We start from the raw sequence: 26,801 nt of genomic DNA, 5'->3' as shown, positions 1-26,801 counted from the left end.
TTAATTTTTTATATTTTGTCCTAAATCTGCTTCCAGAGTACAGGAACCGGATTCCAGGAATGTGCTTCAATTAATTCTTATTACTGAGCTTTCTTAAGGTTGTACAACATGATGATGATGTGGATTTCTGGGTTCTGTGTAGGTCAGCCAAGTTTATTCTGTTAAAAAGAAATGAAAAGTCAAAAAGAGACAGGGCCAACCACTCACTGAAACACAAGGCTGGAAAATCATTTATGTTTATCTGTGTGGTGTACAGGCCAAAAATGATAAAACAGTAGTTTAAACCTGATAAGAATAAAGCTTTTCCCAACAGTTTGTGGGTAAGTTATGCAGGCATTGGAAAGACATGGACTTAATGCACAGCAGCCCTTGGAGAAATATCTATGATATATTAGTGGTAGATAGAAGTACACTACCTTCAAATTCTAGGGTTTTAAGTATTTTTGCCCAAATCTAAGGTCCTTTAACTGACCTTAAAACAAGTTAAATCTCTCTCTCACTTACATGCTCTGATTTTTATAAAAGGCACAAAGTAACATCTTACCTATTATGAAATCTACAACCAAGCAGTGCTTTACCACATGCTTGAGTCTGCCCGCATTGATAAACTGTAATGATTTGGGTTTGTTTGGTTTTTTGGTTTCGGGTATTTTCTTTATGTTTTTCACAGTTAAGGTTTTGAATCGTTCTTCTGTTTATTATTATTATTATTATTATTATTATTATTATTATTATTCATGTTAGATTTTTGAATCATGTTTCTGTTTGTTTTTCTGGTCATGCTTTAGTTTTGTCGTCTTGTTCATGTTTTGTCAAGTTTGGTTTTCGGATCTGGTTATGCTTTTGTTTCATGTTTTTCTAGTTTCTGTTAGTTTGTGTTCAAGAGTCTCTGTTTTGCTGCAGCCATGTTTTGTTCTTCTGTCAATTAAGTTTATTTGGATGACCTGCACCTATTAATCTGTTTTCTTGTTTCACCTGGTCACGTTCCATAAATACACACCTGTTCAGTTATTCATCGCGGAATCATTTTCTAATCATGCTCATGTCTAGTTTTCAGATCTTGCTGATGTCTTGTTTTTCGGGTCATGCCATGTCTGTCTTGCCAGCCCATTTATTGTTTTCTTCGTGCCTCTTCTGAGAGTGAGTTTTTGTTTTTTATTAAATCATTTTTCACCTACTGTCATGCTGCCTGCTAGTCTGCATTCTGAGTTCATCTTTTGTTCAAGTCCTGACATAAACATGTTGAGTCTTTAAAGGTCAGCAGCAAATGGAGCACAGGGAGACAAAATCAAAGAGGTTTGCTTGTTTCTTTCTGGTCGAAGGAAGTCTGGTGGAATTGAAAAGTTTCCACAAGGGCAGACCTTGGATTTGGTGGTAATACTGTACAACTGTTAAACATGGGCCCCGATGGCAAGGATATTGGACTGTGAGTAAGCATTGACTAACAAGGCTGACAAGACTAGACAAGAGTGCAAAAGGAAAGAATGGGGAGATTGTGATATGGGAGAGACAGAAGCTGTGTGACAGTGGAGAGGTGAAAATGTATAGCGTCAATGTGCACAGCTGTGTACTGACCTCCTCCCAGCCTCTGCCATTGGTGTAGGAAATTACATCAATCAGTGGATTGGACAGGTAGCCATCGCTGTTAAAGGAATAATCTCGTCCGCTGAGGGAAATGTTGGTGAAATACCTGTAATGGAATTTGGAGAGCAGAAAAAAAAACAAGCAGTTTTATGAACAACAGTCTGGAATGTATTTGTATAATGGCATATACAACCACACAGAACTTAAAACATCAGACTTCTAATTTAGGCACATTTACGTATATATTGTGGAAACAAATATCATATTCAGACATAGTTTTTCTTACAAAAGCATTACAAACACATTTGTAATAGCGTTGCCATCTATACCAAGCGCAGATACCTTTGGCAAATAGATTAGCACATAGTTTTCAATTATAACATTTCTCAAGGTTGAAGAATACAGGAAGATAGATCATTGACCATTCCTTTTGCACAGTCTCTCTATTGTCCACAGTCCTGGGTCTTCTCTCAGGCTTTCCTCTCTTCCTCTGACCCCACAGGATTGCCATACCATTTAGATTTAGGGACTGAGATGACCATGATAGGAAATTGATTTTTTCACTCACTGTTTTCATTAAGTGTTTTGAAAACCCCAAAAATGAGTCCACCAGAACTTTGTTTACAATGTCCCAGTATTGTGTTGTATTTTTTGATGAAAACAATTATCTTTTTAAACATTTTTTCACATCAAGAAATCCACTCAAATTAAAAACTGAAATTTTCAAAATGTCAAAGGTTTAGATAACAGATGAAATTAAGGCTTCTTATACATCTCTACCAGCAGCGGCCAGCACTATAGAGAGGGCTTACTGTCTGCTTCGCACACATACTGAAAATAGTGCTAACCCCAATGGTTTTAGGTTATTTCACTGCATACTGATTTGTAGATTTGATTGCATCTTATACATTTCCTTTTGATAACCATATTAAAAACTGCTGCTACGGCTCTGAGAGGATGATAAAGCAACGGAAACAATGACTAGGAACATTACAAAAAAAACTATTTCACCAAGCAGTGAATTTATAGTGCAAGGCTTAACCCTATCCTGTAGTTATTTTGCCAGAGGAGTTTCCAACATGGAACAGGGCTAAGTTCTATATTTACAAGGGTTTCTAAAATAAAATACTGTTTCTAAAAGATATCTCAGAGAGATGCATCAATCTGATGAAAATATGAGAAAAGAAAAAAGCAAAAGAGTCAGAGAAATCAAACGTTAGGTGCAGCAATGAAACCTTCACTGCAGTTTAGGGAACACACTCTGGTATATATAAAAGGAAACCTCACTGTTGTGAAGTAGAGATCACAAGGTGAAAGAAAAAAGCCAAAAGAAGGCAAAGCAAGAAGCAGGGGAAAAGATACTGAGAATAACTCCCAATAAAGTTTCCCCACATTCAGCTGTATTTCTGTACAGGCTTACACAGGAGAAAAAGAACAAGTCAGATAAACTCAAAGCATGTATACATTGCTGGAAAAATGCTTACCTGAACTTATAATACAAAAAAAAAAAAAAATGCAGGGAGCATCTCTGCCATGAAAGGATAGCAAAAAAGAAAAAGCAAGTGCTTTACCTCTGATGCTTTCAGTAGACAAAATCAACATAAAAAGAACATGGAAAGAGCTAATCATTGCAACCTAATTAAACCATCCTGACAACTCACAAATGTATGCAAAGTGGCTAAATGAAAACCTTAAGCAACTCAAATAAAAGAAACCTCCACAAACTGCAGGTAAAATTGAAAAAACTCACACAGCAATAACTGGATAATTAAACATATATAGCATGATGCAGTAATAAATCAGTATCACTTCTGTGGTTCTGTTAGACCTGTTTTTTTTATCTCTAATGAATGGAGGTTCCAAATTATTTATCCAGCCAGAGGCTTTTTGGGGATCGCTTATTTTTTTGCAGACAGATTAAGATTTTGTTGATATTCTGCATTTATGTCTATAAATCATTTAATCATTAAAATGCAGAACTGACTCAATACTGGAAAAACTGTATGCAAATGAGTAAAAACTAGAAACATGAAAAAAAAAGTAAAGGTTTTCTCTCCATCTCTCCTTCCCAAGCCTGCTGCTGTGAAAGTATATGTGTATTTAGATGTGAGTGAATGGTCTCCTAAATTTACAGTTTCTCCGATCAATCCTGGTAATCTCAACAGGGAAATGTCCCATGTTTTGTCCAAAGATCAAGTCCAACTAAAGCAGAAACAAACAGAAACAGAACTTCAACTGACTCATTCTTGTCATAGCAGCATCTCTATTTGCTTTACTTTCGAAAACCAGAAATAACATCACTTGTTAATCAGTAGATTAACTGTAGATAAATTCACAAACACACTATTTTTACATGACATTTAAAACATCTGTGTGCCTGCAATTCACACAGTTTCCGTCCCATCTGCTCTGTGCAAAACCTCACGTAAAAAAAGGACAGGAAGACAAAGTCTTCAGATCAGTAGGTTTTTTCCAACCCCAGGAGGATTTCTTACTGATAAAAATGTCCCAGAAATATCTCTCAGCCATGATAAGAGCTGATTTCTGCGCTACCTTTATTATCTGTAAAAGGACTGGATACAATAGACAATTCCTTAGTGAAAGAAGAGAGATAATGTCAATGTGAATTCTATAAAGCCAAAGAGGTGGGAGCAATGATTGATTATTTTTGGAATCTTTGACCAACTGAAATTCAGATAAACACAATAACTGCATGAATAAGAAACTGTATTATCAAAGTGACAAAGCCGTGTTTTACTCGACATCTTTAAGCATTGTGTGACCAAGCTGTTGTACCATGTTGTGATTGTGGACTGCTCCCTGACACACTACTGAGGTCCCTGTTTGTTAAACGAATAAACTGTTAAAATGCCAACATGTCTTTCCACTTTAAGCATCAAATCCAGTAAACAACACCAAGTAGGAGTCCATTGGCTTTTTAGCACTGGCACAAAAGGTTTTATGGGAAGGTTTTTAATGGGCACAAGCTACATAATTACATCTGCCACTCAACCTACGAATGCATTTTCCTTACAAATGTGGCATTATTTAAAGGGAGATAAACAAACTTTCCAAGAATCCTTGCAAAAACTTTATAAAATTTATAAGATTTCCTTACTTAATTTGGTCATGATATATCTGAAAAGTGCCCACATTCACTTGCTGAACCCTCTAGACAGTTGAGCAACCAGCTTTCAATCAATTGCAGACTCTTTATACAGGCTATTTGCCAGTATGCTGAATTCTGTTAAAATTCTGAGTGGAATTTTGACATTCGTTTTAGATACCTCAAGACGTGTAACAGCAAGCTGTAACAGGGTCAAAATAGCATCCCTAACCCCACTGTGGGGTTGACAAGAAAACTGCAAGGGGTCTAGTAACTGATGTCTGGATTCATTTTTATTAATTTGTAAAGCATTTCATTACCAAACAAGTTATTATCAGTCAGTCAGTCTTTTCTACCGCATCTTACATACTGGATTGCAGGAAAGCTAGTGCCTATCTCCAGCAGTCTATGGGCGGGAGGCGGGGTACACCCTGTACAGGTCGCCAGTCCATTGCAGGGCAACACAGACACACACAGGGCAAACAACCATGCACACACTCATTCACACCTAAGGGTGAGAAAAATCGACCAAACAGTCATGTTTTTTGACTGTGGGAGGAGGTGGAAGAACAGGGAGGGAGCCGCACATGAGAGGGGAGAACAGAAAAACTCCATGCAGAAACAACCCTGGCTGGGAGTCGAACCCAGGACCTTCTTGCTAAGGGTCAATTAAGTTTATTCGGTTCACCTGTCCAAGTTAATCTGTCTCCTTCCTCCACCTGGTTTTCACTCCATATATACACACTTGTTCAGTTAGTCGTCGCAGAAACATTTTTCATGTCTTGTTCTCATGCTCATGTCTTGCTCTCAAACCAAGTCTTGTTTTTTTTTATCATGCCATGCCGGTCTTGCCTGCCCGTTTGTTTTGTTCCTGCCTCCTGCTGAGTGTGAGTTTTCGTAATTAAACCTTTTTTCACTTATCATCATGCTGCCTGCTCGTCTGCATTCTGGGGTCCAATATCTCGCAAACCATAACAGGGGCTTATATTTCGAGCAGAGAAAAACAAGATTGTGATCTGATTTGCCTAGAGGAGGTCTTGCTGTAGAGATGTATGAGTCCTTGACATTTGCATAAAACAAATCCAATGTATTGTTTTCTCTGATAGAGCAGCTGACAAACTTGAAACGTTAGAAGTGCAGCAGAGAGTGAAGCATGGTTAAAATTACCAGAAATTTCCACAAAAGGGTTTTGTGTCTGTAGCTTAGCAACAACTGAGCTGATGGCATCACATGCAGTGTCGGCAACAGCGGAAGGTGGAACGTAAACTGTTGCCAAAATAACACTGGTGAACTCTCTGAGTAAATAATATGGACGAAAACTTACTGCCAACAGTTCAGTATCTGGACTGCAGAGATGACACTTCACAGTAACATGTCCTGGATTACACCATCTGTTGTTCACAAGTACTGCCAGTCCACCTCCTTTCCATTTGCCGCTCCTCTTTGAATCTCTGCCGGGCTTTTTGACCATACGAGCAGATAGAGAGACGCTGGAGTCGGGCATATGATCCTGCAGCCATGTCTCAGTAAAACACAAAATACTGCATGCCCGGTACTCTGGCTAGGTCCTTTGTAAGGCTTGGAGTTCATCCAACTTGTTTCCCAACGATCTCACATTGCCCATCATAATCGATGAACTTCCTCCTTCTCTCTCTTCTCTTAGCTCCTGCTCTGCATCCACAGCGTCTCCTTTTCAACTCATCAGGGATTTGGGGTTGTAGTTGAAGTATTATTTGAACTTTTGAGATATTATTCAGCTGCTCCTGGTTGTAAGAAACAACCCTGTTGCCATGGCAATGCATCATAAGAAGTATAGAAAATAGAAAGTATTAGGAAAAATCCTCCAAGTTGCACAGCATCTGACACCGGAGAGGACAGTTGTCCAAAAAAAAAAAAAAAAAAAAATCAACTGTATCCACCACAAGAGGAATAGTTCCCAAAAAAACAATAAATCAGAATCAAAAGTAACAGAGCTACTCCAACCTGCTGCCACCTTGAGCGGGGCAATTCTAGGATTCATTCATGCGCAGCTCAACAGACATTGCAGCCCTGACGTCACCCGGGATTATAAAACCCGTGGAAAATAAACTTTTGTTGCCATTTCCAGCGTGTCTCACGGGACGACGCAGCGGAGGCACATATCTGTAGAGACAAAAGCTCGCAGGCGAACTTTTGCTCCACAAGACCATTCCCAGAAGAGCTTGAAAGCTGGAAATCTTTCTAATACAAGAAGGTCAGAAGATTCATATGCCGATCGAAGACCACGCCGACACCCGGCGCAGGTGAAAAAAACCACAGAGGTTTTATTTCCAAGGAGATGAGTTTCCTCCTTGTTGATTCAGTCGACTAAACGATCCTTCATATTTTCCTCCTCCTGGACAGTGAAAAGTTTACCATTTTTTTTTCTTGAGGTGATCACAGACGCATGATCCTCCTCTCTCGTTTTCCTTCAGACCTGACCCATCCTCGACCGGTGGAGAGAACGAATCAACGTCAAGGTAATTTTGTTCTTTTTACATTAAATTGGATAGGTACATTTAGAAGTCTGGGCAGGATGAGGCATTTTTAAGGTGATTTAGAATCACCAGTAGTTAATCCAAGGTATCAACTTGTTGCATGCGCTATTGATTTAAGTGATTTATGCTGAGCTGTGTTTTGATTTGCTGTGCAAGCGCTGCTGAATCGTGCGTGTTCATGTTTTGTCCGGCTGATCCCAAATCAGCCAGTGGTTAGAAGTTGAACTTTTAAAAGTTTTTCATTCAAAGCAACTGCTGTCTGGGCCTCGCCTGACCACTCCTTTGTTCCAGTTTTATTACTGGAGTTTTTCCACTGAGTTCCCGCCTCAGAGTTTTATGACTCTTTGTTCGAGATTTGGGGCAATCAGCTGTACGGCTAAAGGGGCGTGGACCCACCATTTTAACAGCTGATCACTGCAATTGAGACATCAGCACACCAGGAGGGTTTCTCTTTCCAGGTTAACCAAAAATGCACATTTTGTCCATAAAACAGCTGGTTTGATCTTATAGACAATAAATGCATATATATTTTTCTTTTATTATTATTGTTAGGTAGTCATTTTGTTAGGTAGTCATTTTCATCCCCTTTGTGTAGAATAGTGCTTGTTGGTTAGGTGAAGGTTTTTGGACCAGAATAATGGTATATCGGAATTATTTGGCTTGTTGGACCATTTGTTTGCTGAATATTGGACCATTTGCACGTTGCTGGACGTCACTATGCCCTTTTCAACGTCATCTGCCATTTTGTACTGCAGGATAGCCTGTTCCTACAAATCCCGGCGGGCACCGGGTCTGATATGACGGGGCGTCCCAAGTCTGATGTCACAAGACACTATATAGGAAGGCGCCCATTTTGAGGGCTCGCCTTCAGCTGGAGACTGTGACGCAACTGAAGCTTCATCTGGAGAAGAGTCCCGAGTGGATTTAATTTATTCTCCTTCGTTGGCCAAAGAAAAATTCGTGAACGAGGTTTCTGGAATGAGGAGGCCAGAAATGTCACTTTGCCGATCGAAGACAAAGAGTTTAACAAGTAACAAAAAAAAAACATGGAGTTTCAAGGAGACGAATCGCCACCTTGTTTTTGTTCTAGTCAACTGTGACGGTCAGATCATATTTTTCCCTTTCACCAAGGAGGCCAGAGGACGAAAATTGACCGCTTTTCGTGAAGTTAACTGTGGACGCACATTAACTTCCAACTTCCACCCCACTCTCTCTCAACTCCGCTCAGAAGGAAGACAACGACAAGTAAAACCCATCCTTTATTTTTATTTCTTTCTTAGAAAGTCTGGGCAGGGTACAGGAGGTTTTACTGCGATTAGATTCGCCAATTAATCTAAGGTGTTCTGAATTTTATGTGCATGTAACCTTTTTATTGAAACTTTGACGTGCCGTGTGGAAGACGCTGTGCTACCCAGCTTTGTGTGTGCTTTGCGGGGTTATTTACCACCTGAGAGCAAGCGCAGGTGCGCTGTGAGACTGGACTGTTATAATAACCTCATGGTGAAATTCACCATTTTCTTTGTCTTCAACTTTACTGCCTACTAGCTTGCCGCCAAAAGTTTTATAACGCTTTGTGTGCTCACCCCGCGCAGAGTTGGGGGATGTTTTATGACTGAATTGCAGATTGAGCTCCGCTCCCAACCTCCACTCACCACCACATCCCTTTGTTATATTGTCCTTTTTTGCCATAACTGCTGGTTTGATCCCATACTGGCTGTTTTGCTTTATTTTGTTTAGTTAGATATTTTACCCCTTCTGTGTAGAACTTTGCATGTTTGAGTAGGTGAAGATTATTAAATCGGAAGAGCGGATTGTATCAGTGCTGTGATTTAATAAATGTTCACATAGATAAACAGAAGGCGTTTTGTGTTTATTTTGTGCAAGAGTGATTCGTCAGTCAAGATAAGGTTGAAGTTCCACACGTTTCGGCAGAAACGGTTGATTAAACAGTGACATCTCCGATAATAGTTATTAATTGTTACTGAGTATTTAACGGTTGTAATTATCAAAGGCGTTGAGCCACAATTACAACAACAGAAGACATCTCTGGTCTCGATTCATAAATGAGGATTTTGGTTAAGAAATTAATTTTGTCAAATTATGATTTTTAATTATAATTATTGATAAAGATTAATTAATCAATAACCATAATTCTAACAGGCTTCAATAAATTTTCATATATATATTTAAGAGAAGCGTTTGTGTTTATTTCGTGCAACAGTGATTTATCTGTTAAAACAAGGTTGAAGTTCCCCCAGGTACAGTGAAGCGGTTGAATAAACAGTGACATTTTGTGGTTCCGGTTAATAATTTATCCAAGTTAATTATTATTAAAGATGAATAACTACTTATAATTATTAAGAGCTTTGAGCCCATAATCACAATACCAGAAGACATCTCTGATTTCTATTTGTAAGTAATGATTTTGGTTAAGAACTTATTTTCCTGAATTATGATTATTAATTGATTAATTATAATTTTTGATAAATATTATTTAATCATAATCCTTACATCCCTTTACAGTCTCATAGAAAATAAAAGCATAAAAAAACCAATAAAATACAACATCTACAGTAAAACAAACAAAAAAGACTATAACACCAGACCGATGACATTCACGGTATTGGCCATCCTTACTGTGAGAGCTTGGGAGCTGCAACAGAGAAAGTTCTGTCTCCACGGCTCACAAGTCGAATTCTAGAAACATCTAAAAGCAGCAGGTTACTTGACCTCATCAGGTTACCTGACCTCAGGAGTACTTTCTGAGAAAAGTTCTGGGTTGTGTGGGAGCTCTGATAAGTAAAAAGGTGCCTGACACTTAAAACAATCCTAAAACATACATCCAGCCAGTGCAGGGAGGACAATATACATTGCTCAAAAAGATAAAGGGAACACTTAGACAACTGTTGGAAAATATTCATGCTATGCTTATAGGATCTGTATTGCTATGCTCAAGTATGTTTAACAATGCGTGAAATAAAATGTATTGTGTAACTTAGAGGCCTGCTAACAGGCTTCTCTGTGTATATGTATGTAAGATTTCTGCCTTACAACAAGAAGATATTTATGTATGTAAGATTTCTGCCTTACAACAAAAAGATATTTGTGCATATGTCTGTAGATAAAGGTCAAAAGTGGAAAAACAGGAAGTGCTGAAAAGGCAGCTAAATGTCAGAGTGCCAGACAGCTCCGGATAGGAAATCCGACAGTCAGCTGAAACTCGATTAAAATGTATGTTTTTTTTCTTTTTAATGTACACGCCTTGCTTTTGAATAAAAACTGCTGTTCTGGGAGTAGTATTCAGAAGTTTCAGAAGTATTCGGACGAGCTTCTCCCTGTACAGGCATCTAAAAGCTCCGCAGTCTCCGTGTTCTTTTATTACTTTGTTTTTATTACTAACAGTATAGGATGTCTTAGCTTTACCAAACAAATGAGCATGCAGGAGTTTAGGGAACAACTCCATCATCTTGGTGACCGACCCCAACGTGATTTGGGAAAAGCGAGGACTTTCGGCTAAATCAGAACTTCACCAAAAGACTCTGACACCGAGTACCCCCGCACTTCTTACGAGGTAAGCAGAAACCTGTTTAAAGGAACTCTGCACTTTTGGCATTGTCGATAGGCCTAAATTATTGGTGTCAGATGTCTGAGTAAGTGAAATGTTCTGCTAAATTTAACACGTGTAAAGTAATGCATTAAGGTACTGTAAAAGAGGTCACGAAAAGCAAAATGAGAAGTGTTTTTTGAACTAAAAGGTTAGAGTCCCTCTGATTAAGGGTTCGAGGCCCAAAGGGTTAAAGTCCCTCTGAACAAGGGTTCGAGGCCCGTGTGGAATTTGAGGGTTAGAGTCCCTCTGGATAAGGGTTCGAGGCCCATGTGTGTGTTTGCTGAGTTTGGCAACTCCACATGTTTTCTGACGAGAATTCATGATTTTGCTGGGTTGAAGTCCCGGAGGGTGGGGACCTCCGAAGTGTAAACAGTTTTCTTAAGGTTTGAGTCCTTTAAAAAATAGGGTTAGAGTCCCTAGGAAGGGTTAGAGTCCCTAGGAAGGCTGTTCATTGTATTCTGGAGTCAGAAAGCTAAGACCAGGTAAAAACACAAAGGTTTGAATGCTGTGTTTTATTTGAGTTCTGTCTCAATAAAACCAGATTACAGATGTGGTAAACCTTAAAACACATAGTCAAAAGTCCTGTGAAGCTATGAGCACGCTGAATAAGTCTGTACGATTAGTAAGAGTTAGAGTGTGAATGTGAGTTATATATATAATAATGAGAATAGAACATATTAAGAGGAACTATGAGCTGAACAGGATAATTCAGCTACAATAAACAGAAACGAGAGTGTATAAACAGGAACCAATCCAGCCAATGAGGGTTCACAGAGGGATTGGTTCAGAGACGCTGTGCTGAGAGGCTTACCCACTCAGGTTAAAGCCAATATGGAAGACAATCCTGATTTACCAGGGACTGATACTGGAACATGGGATCGCCATTTAATTCACCATTTATCTAAAATAAGAGAGGAACATAAGAAGGATGAGGAAGAACTTAAAGCGTTGCAGACTCAGTTACTAAAAATGCAGTTAGCTGAAGCAAAAGAAAAAGCAGGGGAAAAGAAGAAAGAGAATAAAACCACCAAAATAATGTATGAAGGTGCTGTGTCCCAACCACCACAAGCTCCTCCATTTCCTGGCCACCAGGACGCCTTTGCACAGGGGCCTATGACCTCTGGTCCTCATCAGGCACATGCTGGTCGTTTCAGGGGACGAGGTGGGCCCAGGGGAAGGGGATTCCAGCGAGGACCGACACGGAGGTGGTGGAATGCTGATGTGTGCTATTACTGCGAAGAGCCTGGTCATTGGAGCATGGATTGTCCCTACAAACGCGGTCCACATGTGGAATATGGATGGCATGGACCTATGGGAGGGCCTGCGAGACGCCCACAAAGGGGAAGAGGTGGTCCACCACGTGGAGGCCAACAGCAGCAGCCTTCACTTCAATTGCCAGCCTGGGATGAGCCCAGTCTCTTGCCAGACCACCACTGAGGGTCCCCACAGAACCCCCCAGACAGAGGGACTGAGGACCCCTTACTGTCCGTGACGGTGTATGGACAAAGTCTTCCTTTTCTAGTGGACAGTGGGGCTACATGCTCAACCATCAAACAAGCCCCTCCCAACACTCTCTGCACAAGGACTACTACGGTCATGGGGTTTTCTGGGGCTAAACAGGTCCTATCTTACACCAAGCCCCTAAGAACTGAAATAGGAGGGCAAACTTTGAACCACAGTTACTTAGTGTCCGCAGACACACCAGTAAATTTACTGGGCAGAGACATGTTGATCAAAATGGGCGCAACCATTCTGTGTGGTTCAGACGGACTGCAGGTGCATCTTCCTAATGGCACCCAACTTTCATGTGGCAGCAACACACACTTTTCACATGGACAGTATTTAATCCAGCCCTTGTCTGATCCTATGGCTGACATTTACTGGGTCTTGCTACACCCAGAAACCACAGCATGCAGAGGTGTTCTCTCTTCCTTCCTTCGGTGGAAATCCTGGATCTCCACCCTGGCACCCTACATTTCTCCTCCTGACCCCTCGCATGTCACCCTGTTTTATGACAGAAATAACTGTGAATGTTACCAGGAAAGCTTTGCTGATGAGCTGGAAGGTGAGACATGGGACATTGTCACCACTGATATTTATGTAGCTCCAGAAGGCGTAGTCGCCTCTGTCAGGTTGACCAAAGAACAGGATGTTTGGTTAAAATGTGGTCTGATAGCGTTCCGCACGTTTCTTTAGCCCTACATCCAGGAGATGAAGCACGTGAGTTAGGGTTGTGTTAAAACGCTCCCTCTCCCTACAGGATTGGCATCTCTCTTCCACTCCTAACCTCTCCTATTCACCTTCAGGGAACACTTATCGCATTCTTAATCACTCCACAGATGTAGGCACCCTGGAACATGTACAGTTAGACAGACATCATGGTAGAAAAAAATCAGATCACCCACTGGCAGCTGCAGTTGTACAGAGCATGCCCTCCACACTTTTGGCAGAAGGTCCCACGGACGTGGACCTCATACACTGTACTGCCATTACTTTTCAGCTTACTTCTGATCAACCAATCTGGAGGTCCCAATACCCTCATAGACCCGCTGCTAAACTGGGCATTAAGGACACAATTGAGGGTCTGTGGAATGCCGGTGTATTAGAGTCGGCTGACTCCTCCCCGTGGATTACACCTATTTTACCGGTGGAGAAAAAAGGAACAGGGAAATGGAGAATGGCACACGATTTGAGGGCCGTTAATGCAGCACTGTCCACACTTACTGTCCCTGTTCCAAATCCTTATGTTGCTCTCACTAATCTTACTCCTGAACATGCATGGTTTACATGCATTGACCTGGCAAATGCTTTCTTTTGCCTGCCTTTAGTTGAAGAATGCAGGGATATTTTTGCTTTCACCTACGGATCACATAGGTACCGATACACCCGTTTGCCACAGGGTTTTGCTCTCTCCCGAGGAATCTTTAACCAAGTTCTTAAGGACTCCTTACAGGACTGCCCACTTCCACCGCATACTACACTCATCCAGTATGTTGATGACATTCTTTTGGCCACACCTACTGTAACTGAATGTTTGGAGGCCACTGCTGTTGTTCTTTCACATTTCCCTCGCCTAGGTCCAGGAAAACCTGAGAGAGAACACGACAACAGAAGAGCCACCTTCTCACCCTACAGAAGAGGCAGAATAATCCCCTAGGGGTGAGGAGAAGTCATCATACCCATAGGTTAGTCTACACCTTGGGTTCAACAATCTGCAAAAGTATTCATACCCACATAGGGGCAGAATAATCCCCTGGTATTAATCCCAGGCTCCAGGTCAGTCTACACCTGTGAGTTGAAGACCAGGACAGCATACAGCAGAAGAGGCGGAAGTGATTGAGCTTCCCTCTCACAGGGTGGTTGTAGCTCCTCTCCCACCCAGAACAGAACTGAACTAAAAAAAAAAAAAAAACTTTCTATTTTTCTATTTACAGGGTTTGTTCGCTCATTGTATATTCCAGGACTTGTATTAAGTACTTTGATGAAAGCATGAGCCAAAAAGGCAAAAACCCTACCCCATATGGGTTGGATTTTGGTAGGTTCATGCATTCTTTCCTTTTTTATTGTTACATTGATTTTAAAAATTAACCTGTGGGGCGTTTTAGGGTGAAGTCATTATTAAGACTTCAAAAGGGGGAAATTGTTGGAAAATATTCATGCTATGCTTATAGGATCTGTATTGCTATGCTCAAGTATGTTTAATAATGTGTGAAATAAAATGTATTGTGTAACTTAGAGGCCTGCTAACAGGCTTCTCTGTGTATATGTATGTAAGATTTCTGCCTTACAACAAGAAGATATTTATGTATGTAAGATTTCTGCCTTACAACAAAACGATATTTGTGTATATATGTCTGTAGATAAAGGTCAAAAGTGGAAAAACAGGAAGTGCTGAAAAGGCAGTTGAATGTCAGAGTGCCAGACAGCTCCAGATAGGAAATCAGACAGTCAACTGAAACTCGATTAAAATGTATGTTTTTTCTTTTTAATGTACACGCCTTGCTTTTGAATAAAAACTGCTGTTCTGGGAGTAGTATTCAGAAGTTTCAGAAGTATTCAGATGAGCTTCTCCCTGTACAGGCATCTAAAAGCTGCGCAGTCTCCATGTTCTTTTATTACTTTGTTTTTATTAGTAACAGTATAGGATTTCTTAGCTTTACCAAACAAACGAGCACGCTGGAGTTTAGGGAACAACTCCATCACAACACAATATAACTCCAAGTAAATCAAACTTCTGTGAAATCAAACTGTCCACTTAGGAAGCGACACTGATTGACAATCAATTTCACATCCTGTTGTGCAAATGGAATAGACAACAGGGGGAAATCTTTGGCGATTAGCAAGACACACTCAATAAAGGAGTGGTTGTGCAGGTGGGGACCACAGACCACTTCTCAGTACCTATGCTTTCTGGCTGATGTTTTGGTCACTTTTGAATGTTGGTGGTGCTTTCACACTTGTGGTAGCATGAGACGGACTCTACAGCCCACACAAGTGGCCCAGGTAGTGCAGCTCATACAGGATGGCACATCAATGCGAGCTGTGGCAAGAAGGTTTGCTGTGTCTGTCAGCGTAGTGTCCAGAGCCTGGAGGCGCTACCAGGAGACAGGCCAGTACACCAGGAGACGTGGAGGAGGCCGTAGGAGGGCAACAACCCAGCAGCAGGACCGCTACCTCCGCCTTTGTGCAAGGAGGAACAGGAGGAGCACTGCCAGAGCTCTGCGAAATGACCTCCAGCAGGCCACAAATGTCCATGTGTCTGCACAAATGATTAGAAACCGACTCCATGAGGATGGTATGAGGGCCCGACATCCACAAATGGGGGTTGTGCTCACAGCCCAACACCGTGCAGGACGCTTGGCGTTTGACAGAGAACACCAGGATTGGCAAATTCGCCACTGGCGCCCTGTGCTCTTCACAACACTGAGCACATGTGACGTAGTCTGAAGACAACGTGCAGAGCGATCTGCTGCCTGCAACATCCTTCAGCATGACCGGTTTGGCAGTGGGTCAGTAATGGTGTGGGGTGGCATTTCTTTGGAGGGCCACACGGCCCTCCATGTGCTCACCAGAGGTAGCTTGACTGCCATTAGGTACCGAGATGAGATCCTCAGACCCCTTGTGAGACCATATGCTGGTGCGGTTGGCCCTGGGTTCCTCCTAATGCAGGACAATGCTAGACCTCATGTGGCTGGAGTGTGTCAGCAGTTACTGCAAGATGAAGACATTGAAGCTATGGACTGGCCCGCCCGTTCCCCAGACCTGAATCCGATTGAGCACATCTGGGACATCATGTCTCACTCCATCCACCAACGTCACGTTGCACCACAGACTGTCCAGGAGTTGGCGGATGCTTTAGTCCAGGTCTGGGAGGAGATCCCTCTGGAGACCATCCGCCGTCTCATGAGGAGCATGCCCAGGCGTTGTAGGGAGGTCATTCAGGCACATGGAGGCCACACACAATACTGAGCCTCAATTTTGACTTGTTTAAAGGACATTACATAAAAGTTGGATCACCCTGTAGTGTGTTTTTCCACTTTAATTTAGTGTGTGACTCCAAATCCAGGCCTCTATTGGTTAATAAATTTGATTCATTCTTCACAAGGTACAGTATGTTAACAACCAGAGTAAATTGTAAAAAATGTAGCATTACATTGTAAAATGCGAAGCCAAAACAACAACCTCCAAACCAATCTTTGCTAGTGTTGTCCAGGGATGATTTTTACCTTCAGGTACAATTTGAGATTGGAAAATATTCAAATTTATATGGTTAATTTAAAAAAAACAATTAGAAACATTAAAAAAACAGCTTTTCCACTCAACCAAAGCACTTTGCTAATCATTCAACACTAAATGTAACTTTATATATATGAATAACAAGAAGACAAGTGACTAGACAGGAAGAGGGGGTACAAAGTAAAGATCAGCAGAGTAAAGTAGGGGTGGAGACTGCCTTATAGGTAGACATGATTCTCAGTCAGTTTAATACTGAGCAGCAGACCTGAGATGGAGAGTAATTAAATCAACAGACTCATGACTGAGACGCGTGACAGCTGTGCTTCAAACCACAAAGGACTGGTTCCCTGGGGAATTTGTACCTCCTTTTTATGACTCTCTGGCTGAAAGAATGACAAAGAAGAGTAGGCCAAAAACAGATGTCAAGAGAGTTTGAACAGATGAACAACTAAATAAACAGAAAAGTACAATACAGAGTAAAACAGATAAATGAGTGATAAGCAATTACTCGGGGGTACAACAGTGGTTAAAAGTTTTTCTTTTTTTGTTTTTCATTTATTCAGCCATTCAAGCCCTAAAAATAAAGTTTTGAAACAAATCTGGTTCACTGAACTGTCTGTAAAATGTTGAAATTGATGAGAGATCAGTCTTCCACTATCCAGTAAATCAGTGATCTACTGAAACATACACTAGAAAGGATCACAAAAGCCCCATTGCTCATATTAGCCATTTTGGTGCATTAAAGGAATGTTGACCGCCGATTTGTAGCCTCAGTTTGGTTCATAATCCAACATTTGGTGATAAAAGTTACATTCAGCTTATTGCTCTGCTATTGGCCTGCTGTCAGCTCAGATTTGTTTGTTCTAACCAATCATACCGAAGGCCATCTCAGCATGTGAAGCTGCCATGACTGCAGATTATTTTTATTGCACAATGAAAGTGATTAGACTGTTATACAAGTATTTGATGATCAAAGCGCTCATTGATGAAGATACTGCTACATTTAGAATCATTTGCATAGTTTTTTTTTTGTACTTTATGCACTTCTAATGACCTATAAAAACAGAATGCAGCAATGATCTTAAACATAAATGATATGCTAACATACACATTACACAAACATAATACACAAACATTGACTTTTCCAGTGAAGGAAGATTTTGCGGCCTCATCACAAGACATTAAACATTAAATGTCACCAGCTGACATAAAATGATTAATCCAGGCAGAAGGATGACAAACACACAACCAAAGTTATATGCCAATCTGTGTGTTTTACAGAATGGTTTACACTTCTGCCCAAATAAAAACCAATAATGGCAGCCATGTGTGAAGTGGAATGATTTTCCATCAGTGGAAACATTCAGTCTATCTGCTGCCTGTTATGAGAAAGCTTTCTTTGTAACCATGGCAACCTCTTCAGAAGTGAGAAGAAAAGACATCAAATAAAGAGAGAGATGGGGTTTTCAAAAAGAGAAAAGACAAAAAACAGCCAGAAGAAGAGAGTGTTGGGTAAGGCAGAATGATTAGGAGCCATTTCATGCTTCACATAATTAAAATCTATGATTGGTCAGTATTTATTTTTCATGGTTTGCTAGACTTTGATCTGCAACTCTCAATATTTGAAGAATTTATTGAATAAAATGCTGAATATAATGTCTTGGAATAAAAAACGTAATTAAAAAAGTATAAGAAATTTGACCAAACTCCATTTCTACAATAAACACAGACTTAACATTCAGAAAGCATAAGAAACAACAACTAAAAATTTCAAATTCTAAATTTATACACATTTCAAATTTATTTACCAGGAACTGTCAACAATATTATAAACAATATTGCAGTTAGTGAACACAGACAAGACCAACTCCACTGAAAATTGAAGCTGATCTTAGGGAACATTTCCCAGCTTAAAAAAATATTTTGACATGAGTTAATAGGAATTAAACACTAGGTGCAGACAAACCATAGACTATTTCCTATGTTTATGAACTGGTGAAAAAGACTAATAGTTGCCTTTATAAGTTTGGACTACCTCTGCTTTGTATGATGCCATTTTAACAAAAAAAAACTTAGTTTGATTAAATATTCTGTTATTATTTTCTTCATATTACACCATGTATCCATTTATTGTGGTTCAGATACTAATTTGGAAATTGGAACTTTGTGAAATATTATGACCCATGATCAAAACAACATAACCATGAGCAAGCTCCTGGTTGTAGATACTATTCACAACACTATGAATAGATACTGGAAAAGTGCTTTACAATCAGCTCAGGTATGAACTGACACATTATCAGTACAAAGTGCTCAATGGTAGATGGTCATTTGTAATGTAGAAAGTGTTGAATGAACAAACCAACAATAAATGTACAAAATGGGAAAATTCAATTCAGTTTAATTCAATTCAATTCAGTTTTCTTTCTATTGTGCCAATTCACAATACATGTTGTCTCAAGGCACTTTACAAACGGTTTGGAATGGTGTACGGTTGTTGGGGAGGTTAAATTAAACTACTGAGTGTTAGAGTTTGGCCATTTTAGAATGGGCTATGTGTAGGGGTACTAAGTAAAATAATAAACTGATGAAGTTTATCCATGTAGAGCCCACTGGTGGTCATTGTTATACCAAAAACCACAAGGATTGGGGGTACCTCTCTCTGTCAGACTGATTATCACCATTGGAAAGAGAAGGGGTCGCACAGGTAGCAGAAATGGAGGGTGTGTTTGCACTTAAACCATAACTGAGCCAGTTTAGGCTAAACCTGACCCCCCCTTACTCCATCCAACAGGGAGGGAGGAAGGCAGAGGTAAAAATAATTGGAGAGTGTTGTTTCTTGTTGGGCAGGTGGTTAATCGAATCACATAGATTTCAAGTCAGGTATGTGCATTCCAATGAATCTCAACCATTGAACAGTGCAGTTAGATTCAGTTATTTATTCAAATTGGATAAAAGGTTTATCTATCTAAGGAAACCGAGCATCGAGTCAGTGACTTGTATCAGTCACTTCTCCTGGATGAGCATGCAGCGACAGTGAACAATACTGGCGTTGACTTTGCAGCAATCCCTCATACTGAGCATGCATGTAGAGACAGTGGAGAGGAAAAACTCCCTTTTAACAGGAAGAAACCTCCGGCAGAACCAGGCTCAGTGTGAGCGGCCATCTGCCATGACCAACTAGGGGTTTGAGATAACAGAGCAGAGAAGGAAAAAAGAACACAGAAGCAGAACACAGAAGCACTGATCCAGGAGTACTTTCTATGGGAAGGAAAACTAAATATTAATGGATGTAGCTCCTTTAGTGGTTTCATCTAGGAAGAAAAAAACAGATAAACTCTGAGCCAGTTTTCAATGTTAGGGTATGAAAGAGAGCATGTACAGTTAATCACAGTAAAAGCTCAGTCAGTAGCTATGTCTAGGAAAGACAGGGCCAAATGAAAAGGACAAATGGGGTGGTCAGTGGATTAATCAGCTAATTATTCAAACAAATGTTTTGAGGGTTTTACCATGTACAATATGATTTAGAGATCCCAACACTGTGATAGGATAACAAGTTTTACCCGTAATAGGTTCTGCCTTACAGTTTGAAAATAAAGTTAGAAAAGTGTATCTACTGTAGATTTCTGAACTCACTTTGATGTTATAGCTGCTGAAATTATCATTGTTGTTGCTCAGTGTAAGTGTTCTTAGTACAAGTATTCTGAGTGTCTTCATTGCTTTTAAAACAGACCTGTAGACCTCACTCTAAGTACTCTCATTACTTTTGGTGTTGAAAATTGAAAGGAAAACCACTTTCAAAGTGTATTTGAAACCCTATTGGCAGAACAATTGTCTCAGGCAGACCAGAGCTTGTGGTAATGTTTAGCTTGAGAAAGAGGCTTTGCTTGGTATCACTCAAATGAAGCATTCAGATGGATATTTGCTTTGTCAACAGCTTTTAGTGTAAAGTTAGAAGACAACGTATATCCTCTTAGTCACTCGGCTTACATTTCTGCTTTGTTTGATGGCCAGGGTTTGTCCCGAATAATAGAAACAATTAAATTTGCCAAGGTTTTTACTATAATTTCATATAGAGGGTAGAATTTTTTGTTTAGTTACATTGTAAAACAAACTTACAGTAACCTACTGATAATGATCTAGTAGCTCTTGTGTTTTCATTTCCCATAAAGCTTATGTTAGACTGATGTACAGTACAGCATCACTATTATAAAACTTACAGTAAAGCTTAGTAAAGGTACATTACTACATGATTACCAAGTATGAGTGGCTGCATAAAATGACAGGGTCCAAGGATAATTAATAAAATTTTGTAAGTTTGAATAATCTTCCCCTCTGTTGCATTTGGTAAATGTACGCAAGTTTCATGCTTAAAAAAATAAACCAAACCTAAATGACTGCATAGAAAACAGCAGAGCTTACAACACAGAATGACCTTTTCAAAACTTTATAATCTGGGTTCAGAAAGCTAATGACTAGCAAAATATACAGCAATAACAATATTTGGAAATTATACTTTACCCAAATTACTTAAAATGTGAAAACATTAGACTCAGATATGAGATTAATTTATGCAGTAAAATCTTTGGAATTCCCTGTAGAATACATTTTAAACAATTAGCATAACACACACTTCACTTACAAATGCAAAAAACTGGACAGGGTGACAGGTTTCAGGCAAGGCTTTAGGTAACTGGAACCAACTGTGGAGTGTAGGCCCAGCATCATGCGGAGCACATTACTAGTGTATTTTTAGTTCTGCCACGGATGAAAATTACACACAAACCAATCTCTGATGGACAAATTTAAGAAAAAACACAGAGTGGCTATTAAAGCATTTTTTGTAAATATAGGACAGTACCTAACATTCCCACCTCCTTTAATAACCCTTCCAGTTTACCTGATAAAATCCCTGTTTAGATAAAACATTACCCTTATTATTTTTAACAATTTGAACTCTGACAAATGTCACATAGAAAACAACAGATAACAAAACCATAGGTTTAAAGTAAAACGTTCCAAAATAAGTCAAGTGCAGCAGCCTATTTTAAGATGTATTACTAGTCAGTTTATTCAGGTTGGTTAATAATACTTTAATTTAGATTACAGTAAAATGATGTAAACAGATTAGCCAGTACTGAAATATTGGGAATATTGTAATCTTACTGTGAAAACCACTAAGTCCACAGTGACTTACTGTATTCACACCATTTTTGGTTTTTTTGGGGTTTATTTGCCATTTAAGCAATAAACAATATTTTACTTGTCAAACATCAACAATTATTTACAGTATATTTGTAATATGGATTGTTTGTGTCATTTGCAGCAAGTTGTTACATCAGTGTGTTACACCGTCTACAATACTTTATGCATCACATAGCTATCCTTGATTCAAACAGCCATTTTCTCCTTCTCTTTCCCTCCCACCATCCTTCCTCTTCTCCTTCCTCAATTTCTCTCCCCAATGTTCTCCCAGTGACAAATATGATTCACGATTTATCATAATTCATGACAGAACTGCTGTGGGGCTCTGGAACGCTCTTACAGTGTGGAGACTAATGCTTGTATTATATGCAATTGCACACGTAGGCTCAGCATATAAAAGGAAGAACAAGACCTATGCATGAATCACACCTTTCAATTGGAAGGCTTGTGACCATGATAACCACAGTGAGGGACAGTTGTACAAACATGCATCCTGTGTGACAGATTGTACATACATGGACACCAGTGCACCAGAAATTCTTTATATGCTATTTAAACAGGTTACTTACAATTCATGTCATTAGCCCTTTTGTTATTTCAACCAGAATAAATAATGTATAATATTTACACAACTAAACAAAAACATTACAATTATGACGCAAGGAGTTGGTATGCCATAACCTTAACATAACCATCTTTCCCTACAGGTTCTGAGCTTTCAGAAAAGGGGACAATACTTTTCCAGGCAAAGCCCCAGGCTCAAGTTTTATAATAATGTGTTAGACATCCTGTAGGAACTTTTATTTGGAAGAAAACATTTGGAAAACAGCTCTTCCAATATTTTCACATATAAAAGCAGATGTCAGACCATTTGAGATAGACATGTTTTGGAACTAGTGTGTAAAGGTGTCAGAACTACAAATAGTGTGTGTCTTTCTAAACACAAACCTAGAGGGGATTCAAAAGAAATGGTTGTTGCTTTCCAGGTCCGGTGTCCACTTCCAGGTGAGAGTGGAGCAGTTCATAAGTATGGGTCTTCAATCATTCAAAAAATGTCACTTGTGGACAGAGCTGGGAGAGGCAGTCATGTATAAATTAGGGAGACAAGGATGACTGATGGAGGGCAAGCCTAAGTTTTCAAGGCTATGGAGTCACATGGGATCCAGCACAACTGATGTATGAAACACGAGTTTGTGTCGATAACGTGATTTCTAAAATAATGATGAATGGATGGTCTGAGAGCTCATGAGAGCAGGGCACTGATGGTGTGAGACAATGAAATAAAATCAATAACATCTAAGGTGAACAGCTCACCACTCGAGTTGTCAAGAAGGAAAGAGGAGGTGTAGAAACGAAGCGGCACTCAACAATTTAACGGGGAGAACACGGTGTAGGACAGGAGACACAAATAAAATTAAAAATGAGGTGTGGAAGGAATATGCCCTTCCTCTGCGGTCTGAAGAAGAATTATTGTTTCATGCTTTAGAATCTAGAAGCACTGGGATAAAAAACAGGAAAAACAACTTGCAGACAAATATGACATTATTTATGTGGCTGGAGTTCAGATATTTGTGGATTAAAAATTAGCATACAGGAGAGTAGATAACAAATATATTCACTTTTCGAGGACATTACTGTTTACTTGTTCCACAAATCATGTGTTTTTTTTTTTCAATTTTCCCAAATAAAACTGTTGATTCATTTAGATAATTTTGTATGTTTGGTTTTGTCTTATATCTTTTTAATTGTTTTTAACCAGTTTTTTGTTGTTTGTTTTGTTCTAATTCAAGTAATAACCTTTCTTCAAACAGGCAGAACCAGTTTTTTTATTTAATTGTGATAATCTTAAACTCAACCATAGTTTGTATACAATTGCAAATTCTAATTCATGAAAAACATAATGAGAAGTTACTGAATTAAGTTGATATAAAATTCCAATAAACATTAGTTTATGAATTTATGAATGCAATTTGAAACTGAAAGCCTAGCAGATATAGTGTTACTTCTCAAAACTGAATGAAATTCTTGAGTTCAAATTCAAGTCCATGCAGAATAAGGTTTAAGCAAAGACAAATAAAAATTCAATTTCAATTCAATCCAAATAGGAGAAAAAATGTTTTACAGTGACAAAAGTAAGACTAACACCATTAAGGGTACCCAGTTTTAATTAGATACTCATTTCATGTAAAATCTCATCACCTGAAAAGTAACATTCTAATCATGCTGCAGGTAATATAAAACATCATATTCACCAAGCATATACAGTAAAAACTACTTAAATTATTTAAAAACAGAAAGCCCTGTTAATGTTTATGCTAAAAAATCCTCACAGATCATTTAACACTAACCTGATACTGTAATAGACCAGAAAATGACATTATTATCACCTCAAGCATATCAAACAACTACAATTTCCACTGCAAGGATTTGAATTTTATCTAATAAAGGAAATGCTAATATTATGAGAACACAGTTGCCTATCTGACTTTTGTTTCAATAGCGTACAAAGATCATGCATATGAAGGCTTGAGTTTACACAATTTCAACTCAAGCTAAATCAAGTAATAAATATATTCTCTTTGTCCAAAAATTCTGTAGTAAAAGTAAAGATGTAAATGTAAATAATACATGTGCACCGCCTCTAAATTTTCTTTGCAATTGCTGCTTGCAAGTATCACAACAACGACTTGATAAGGAGATTTCTTATTGCCCTACATAAAGACTCTTCACCAAAATTGAAATCACTGACCCATCAAATGCAGAGTCTATTTCCTCCCCGCCACACTCCCTACCGGTGGCTAGTGTCTCTGCCCGCTGGTGTATTGGTGGTTCTCGGGGTCCGGTGCTGGGTGCTTTGGTGTGTTCAGGCTCACTCCCGGTGGCTGCATAGTGGGGCCTGCGCCCCCTGGCTCTGTCAGGCCTCTGCTGAGGGGTAATGTGTCCTGGATCCATGGATGGTCCTGTTTCGGCATAGACGGCTGCCAGCAGGACCTGTGGGTGTTGTCGCTGCAGCTCCCTGCGGCTTCTGCACTGTGGCTGCTGAGTGGTTTGCCCCCGGGCTCTCCTCTGCTCTTTCCTTGGATGGGTGGGGAGAGGGGGCTTTGGATGTCTGTGGCTCAGATCTCCTCCGTGTCTATTTTGGGTCAAGAGGGGCGGCTTTGTGGATCCTCACACTTGCTATTAAATACTTTTTAAAGAAACCTTATATACACAAGTAACTCACATATACCCCCACGTGTTTGAAATCAGGTGTTAACAGATACACAGATATACTCTATATTGACCTGCGGTTGCCACTAATTACATCTTCCAGTCATTAGTACTTTTCTGCAACATTGTTACCGAAGTTATATATGGGTTTTTGCAGGTGTATAAGCAGTCTTCTAGGGTGTTATCTTGTATTCTCTTCATCTTCTTTCTCTCCTCCATTTCTTTTCTCCTTCTCTCCCTTTTATCCTATTTTCCCCACTTCTCTCTTTCTTGCTTCTTTTTCCCCATTCCATCACCATGTCCATTGCTTTTGAAATAATCCCAAAGCAGTTTCTAATAAGTTTTTTATTTTATTTTTTATATATATACAGTACAGACCAAAAGTTTGGACACACCTTCTCATTCAAAGAGTTTTCTTTATTTTCATGACTATGAATATTGTAGCTTCACACTGAAGGAATCAAAACTATGAATTAACACATGTGGAATTATATACTGAACAAAAAAGTGTGAAACAACTGAAAATATGTCTTATATTCTAGGTTCTTCAAAGTAGCCACCTTTTGCTTTGATTACTGCTACACACACTCTTGGCAATCTGTTGATGAGCTTCAAGAGGTAGTCACCTAAAATGGTTTTCACTTCACAGGGGTGCCCTGTCAGGTTTAATAAGTGGGAAGCCTTATAAATGGGGTTGTGTTGTGCAGGAGGTGGATACAATACACAGCTGATAGTCCTACTGAATAGACTGTTAGAATTTGTATTATGGCAAGAAAAAAGCAGCTAGGTAAAGAAAAACGAGTGCCCATCATTACTCTAAGAAATGAAGGTCAGTCAGTCCGAACAATTGGGAAAACTTTGAAAGTGTCCCTAAGTGCAGTCGCAAAAATCATCAAGCGCTACAAAGAAACTGGCTCACATGAGGACCGCCCCAGGAAAGGAAGAGCAAGAGTCACCTCTGCTGCGGACAATAAGTTCATCCAAGTCACCAGCCTCAGAAATCACAGGTTGACAGCAGCTCAGATCAGAGAACAGGTCAATGCCACACAGAGTTCTAGCAGTAGACATGTTTCTAGAACAACTGTTAAGAGGAGACTGTGTGAATCAGGCCTTCATTGTAAAATAGCTGCTAGGAAACAACTGCTGAGGACAGGCAACAAGCAGAAGAGACTTGTTTGGGATAAAGAACACAAGGAATGGACATTAGACCAGTGGAAATCTGTGCTCTGGTCTGATGAGTCCAAGTTTGAGATCTTTGGTTCCAACCACCGTGTCTTTGTGCGGCGCAGAAGAGGTGAACAGATGGACTCTACATGCCTGCTTCCCACCGTGAAGCATGGAGGAGGAGGTGTGATGGTGTGGGGGTGCTTTGCTGGTAACACTGTTGGGGATTTATTCAAAATTGAAGGCATACTGAACCAGCAGGGCTACCACAGCATCTTGCAAAGGCATGCTGTGCGTTTAGTTGGACCATCATTTATTTTTCAACAGGACAATGACCCCAAACACACCTCCAGGTTGTGCAAGGGCTATTTGACCAAGAAGGAGAGTGATGGGTTGCTGCGCCAGATGACCTGGCCTCCACAGTCACCGGACATGAACCCAATCGAGATGGTTTGGGGTGAGCTGGACCGCAGAGTGAAGGCAAAAGGGCCAACAAGTGCTAAGCATCTCTGGGAACTCCTTCAAGACTGTTGGAAAACCATTTCAGCTGACTACCTCTTGAAGCTAATCAACAGAATGCCAAAAGTGTGCGGAGCAGTAATCAAAGCAAAAGGTGGCTACTTTGAAGAATCTAGAATATAAGACATATTTTCAGTTGTTTCACACTTTTTGG

General features: G+C 39.8%; 1 protein-coding gene across 1 annotated transcript in view; it reads right to left on the bottom strand.

The window, feature by feature from the left end:
- grin2da (glutamate receptor, ionotropic, N-methyl D-aspartate 2D, a) overlaps nucleotides 1-26,801 on the bottom strand; it is a 282,278-nt gene that overhangs the window by 75,324 nt on the left and 180,153 nt on the right. The window contains exon 7 of the mRNA XM_047383963.1: nucleotides 1,576-1,690. Within this exon, the coding sequence (XP_047239919.1) occupies nucleotides 1,576-1,690 (115 nt within the window). The remainder of the gene's footprint in view (nucleotides 1-1,575; nucleotides 1,691-26,801) is intronic.

The sequence above is a fragment of the Girardinichthys multiradiatus genome, chromosome 13 (assembly GCF_021462225.1).
Source record: "Girardinichthys multiradiatus isolate DD_20200921_A chromosome 13, DD_fGirMul_XY1, whole genome shotgun sequence".
Classification (NCBI taxonomy): domain Eukaryota; kingdom Metazoa; phylum Chordata; class Actinopteri; order Cyprinodontiformes; family Goodeidae; genus Girardinichthys; species Girardinichthys multiradiatus.
This window is presented reverse-complemented; position numbering and strand designations above follow the sequence as displayed.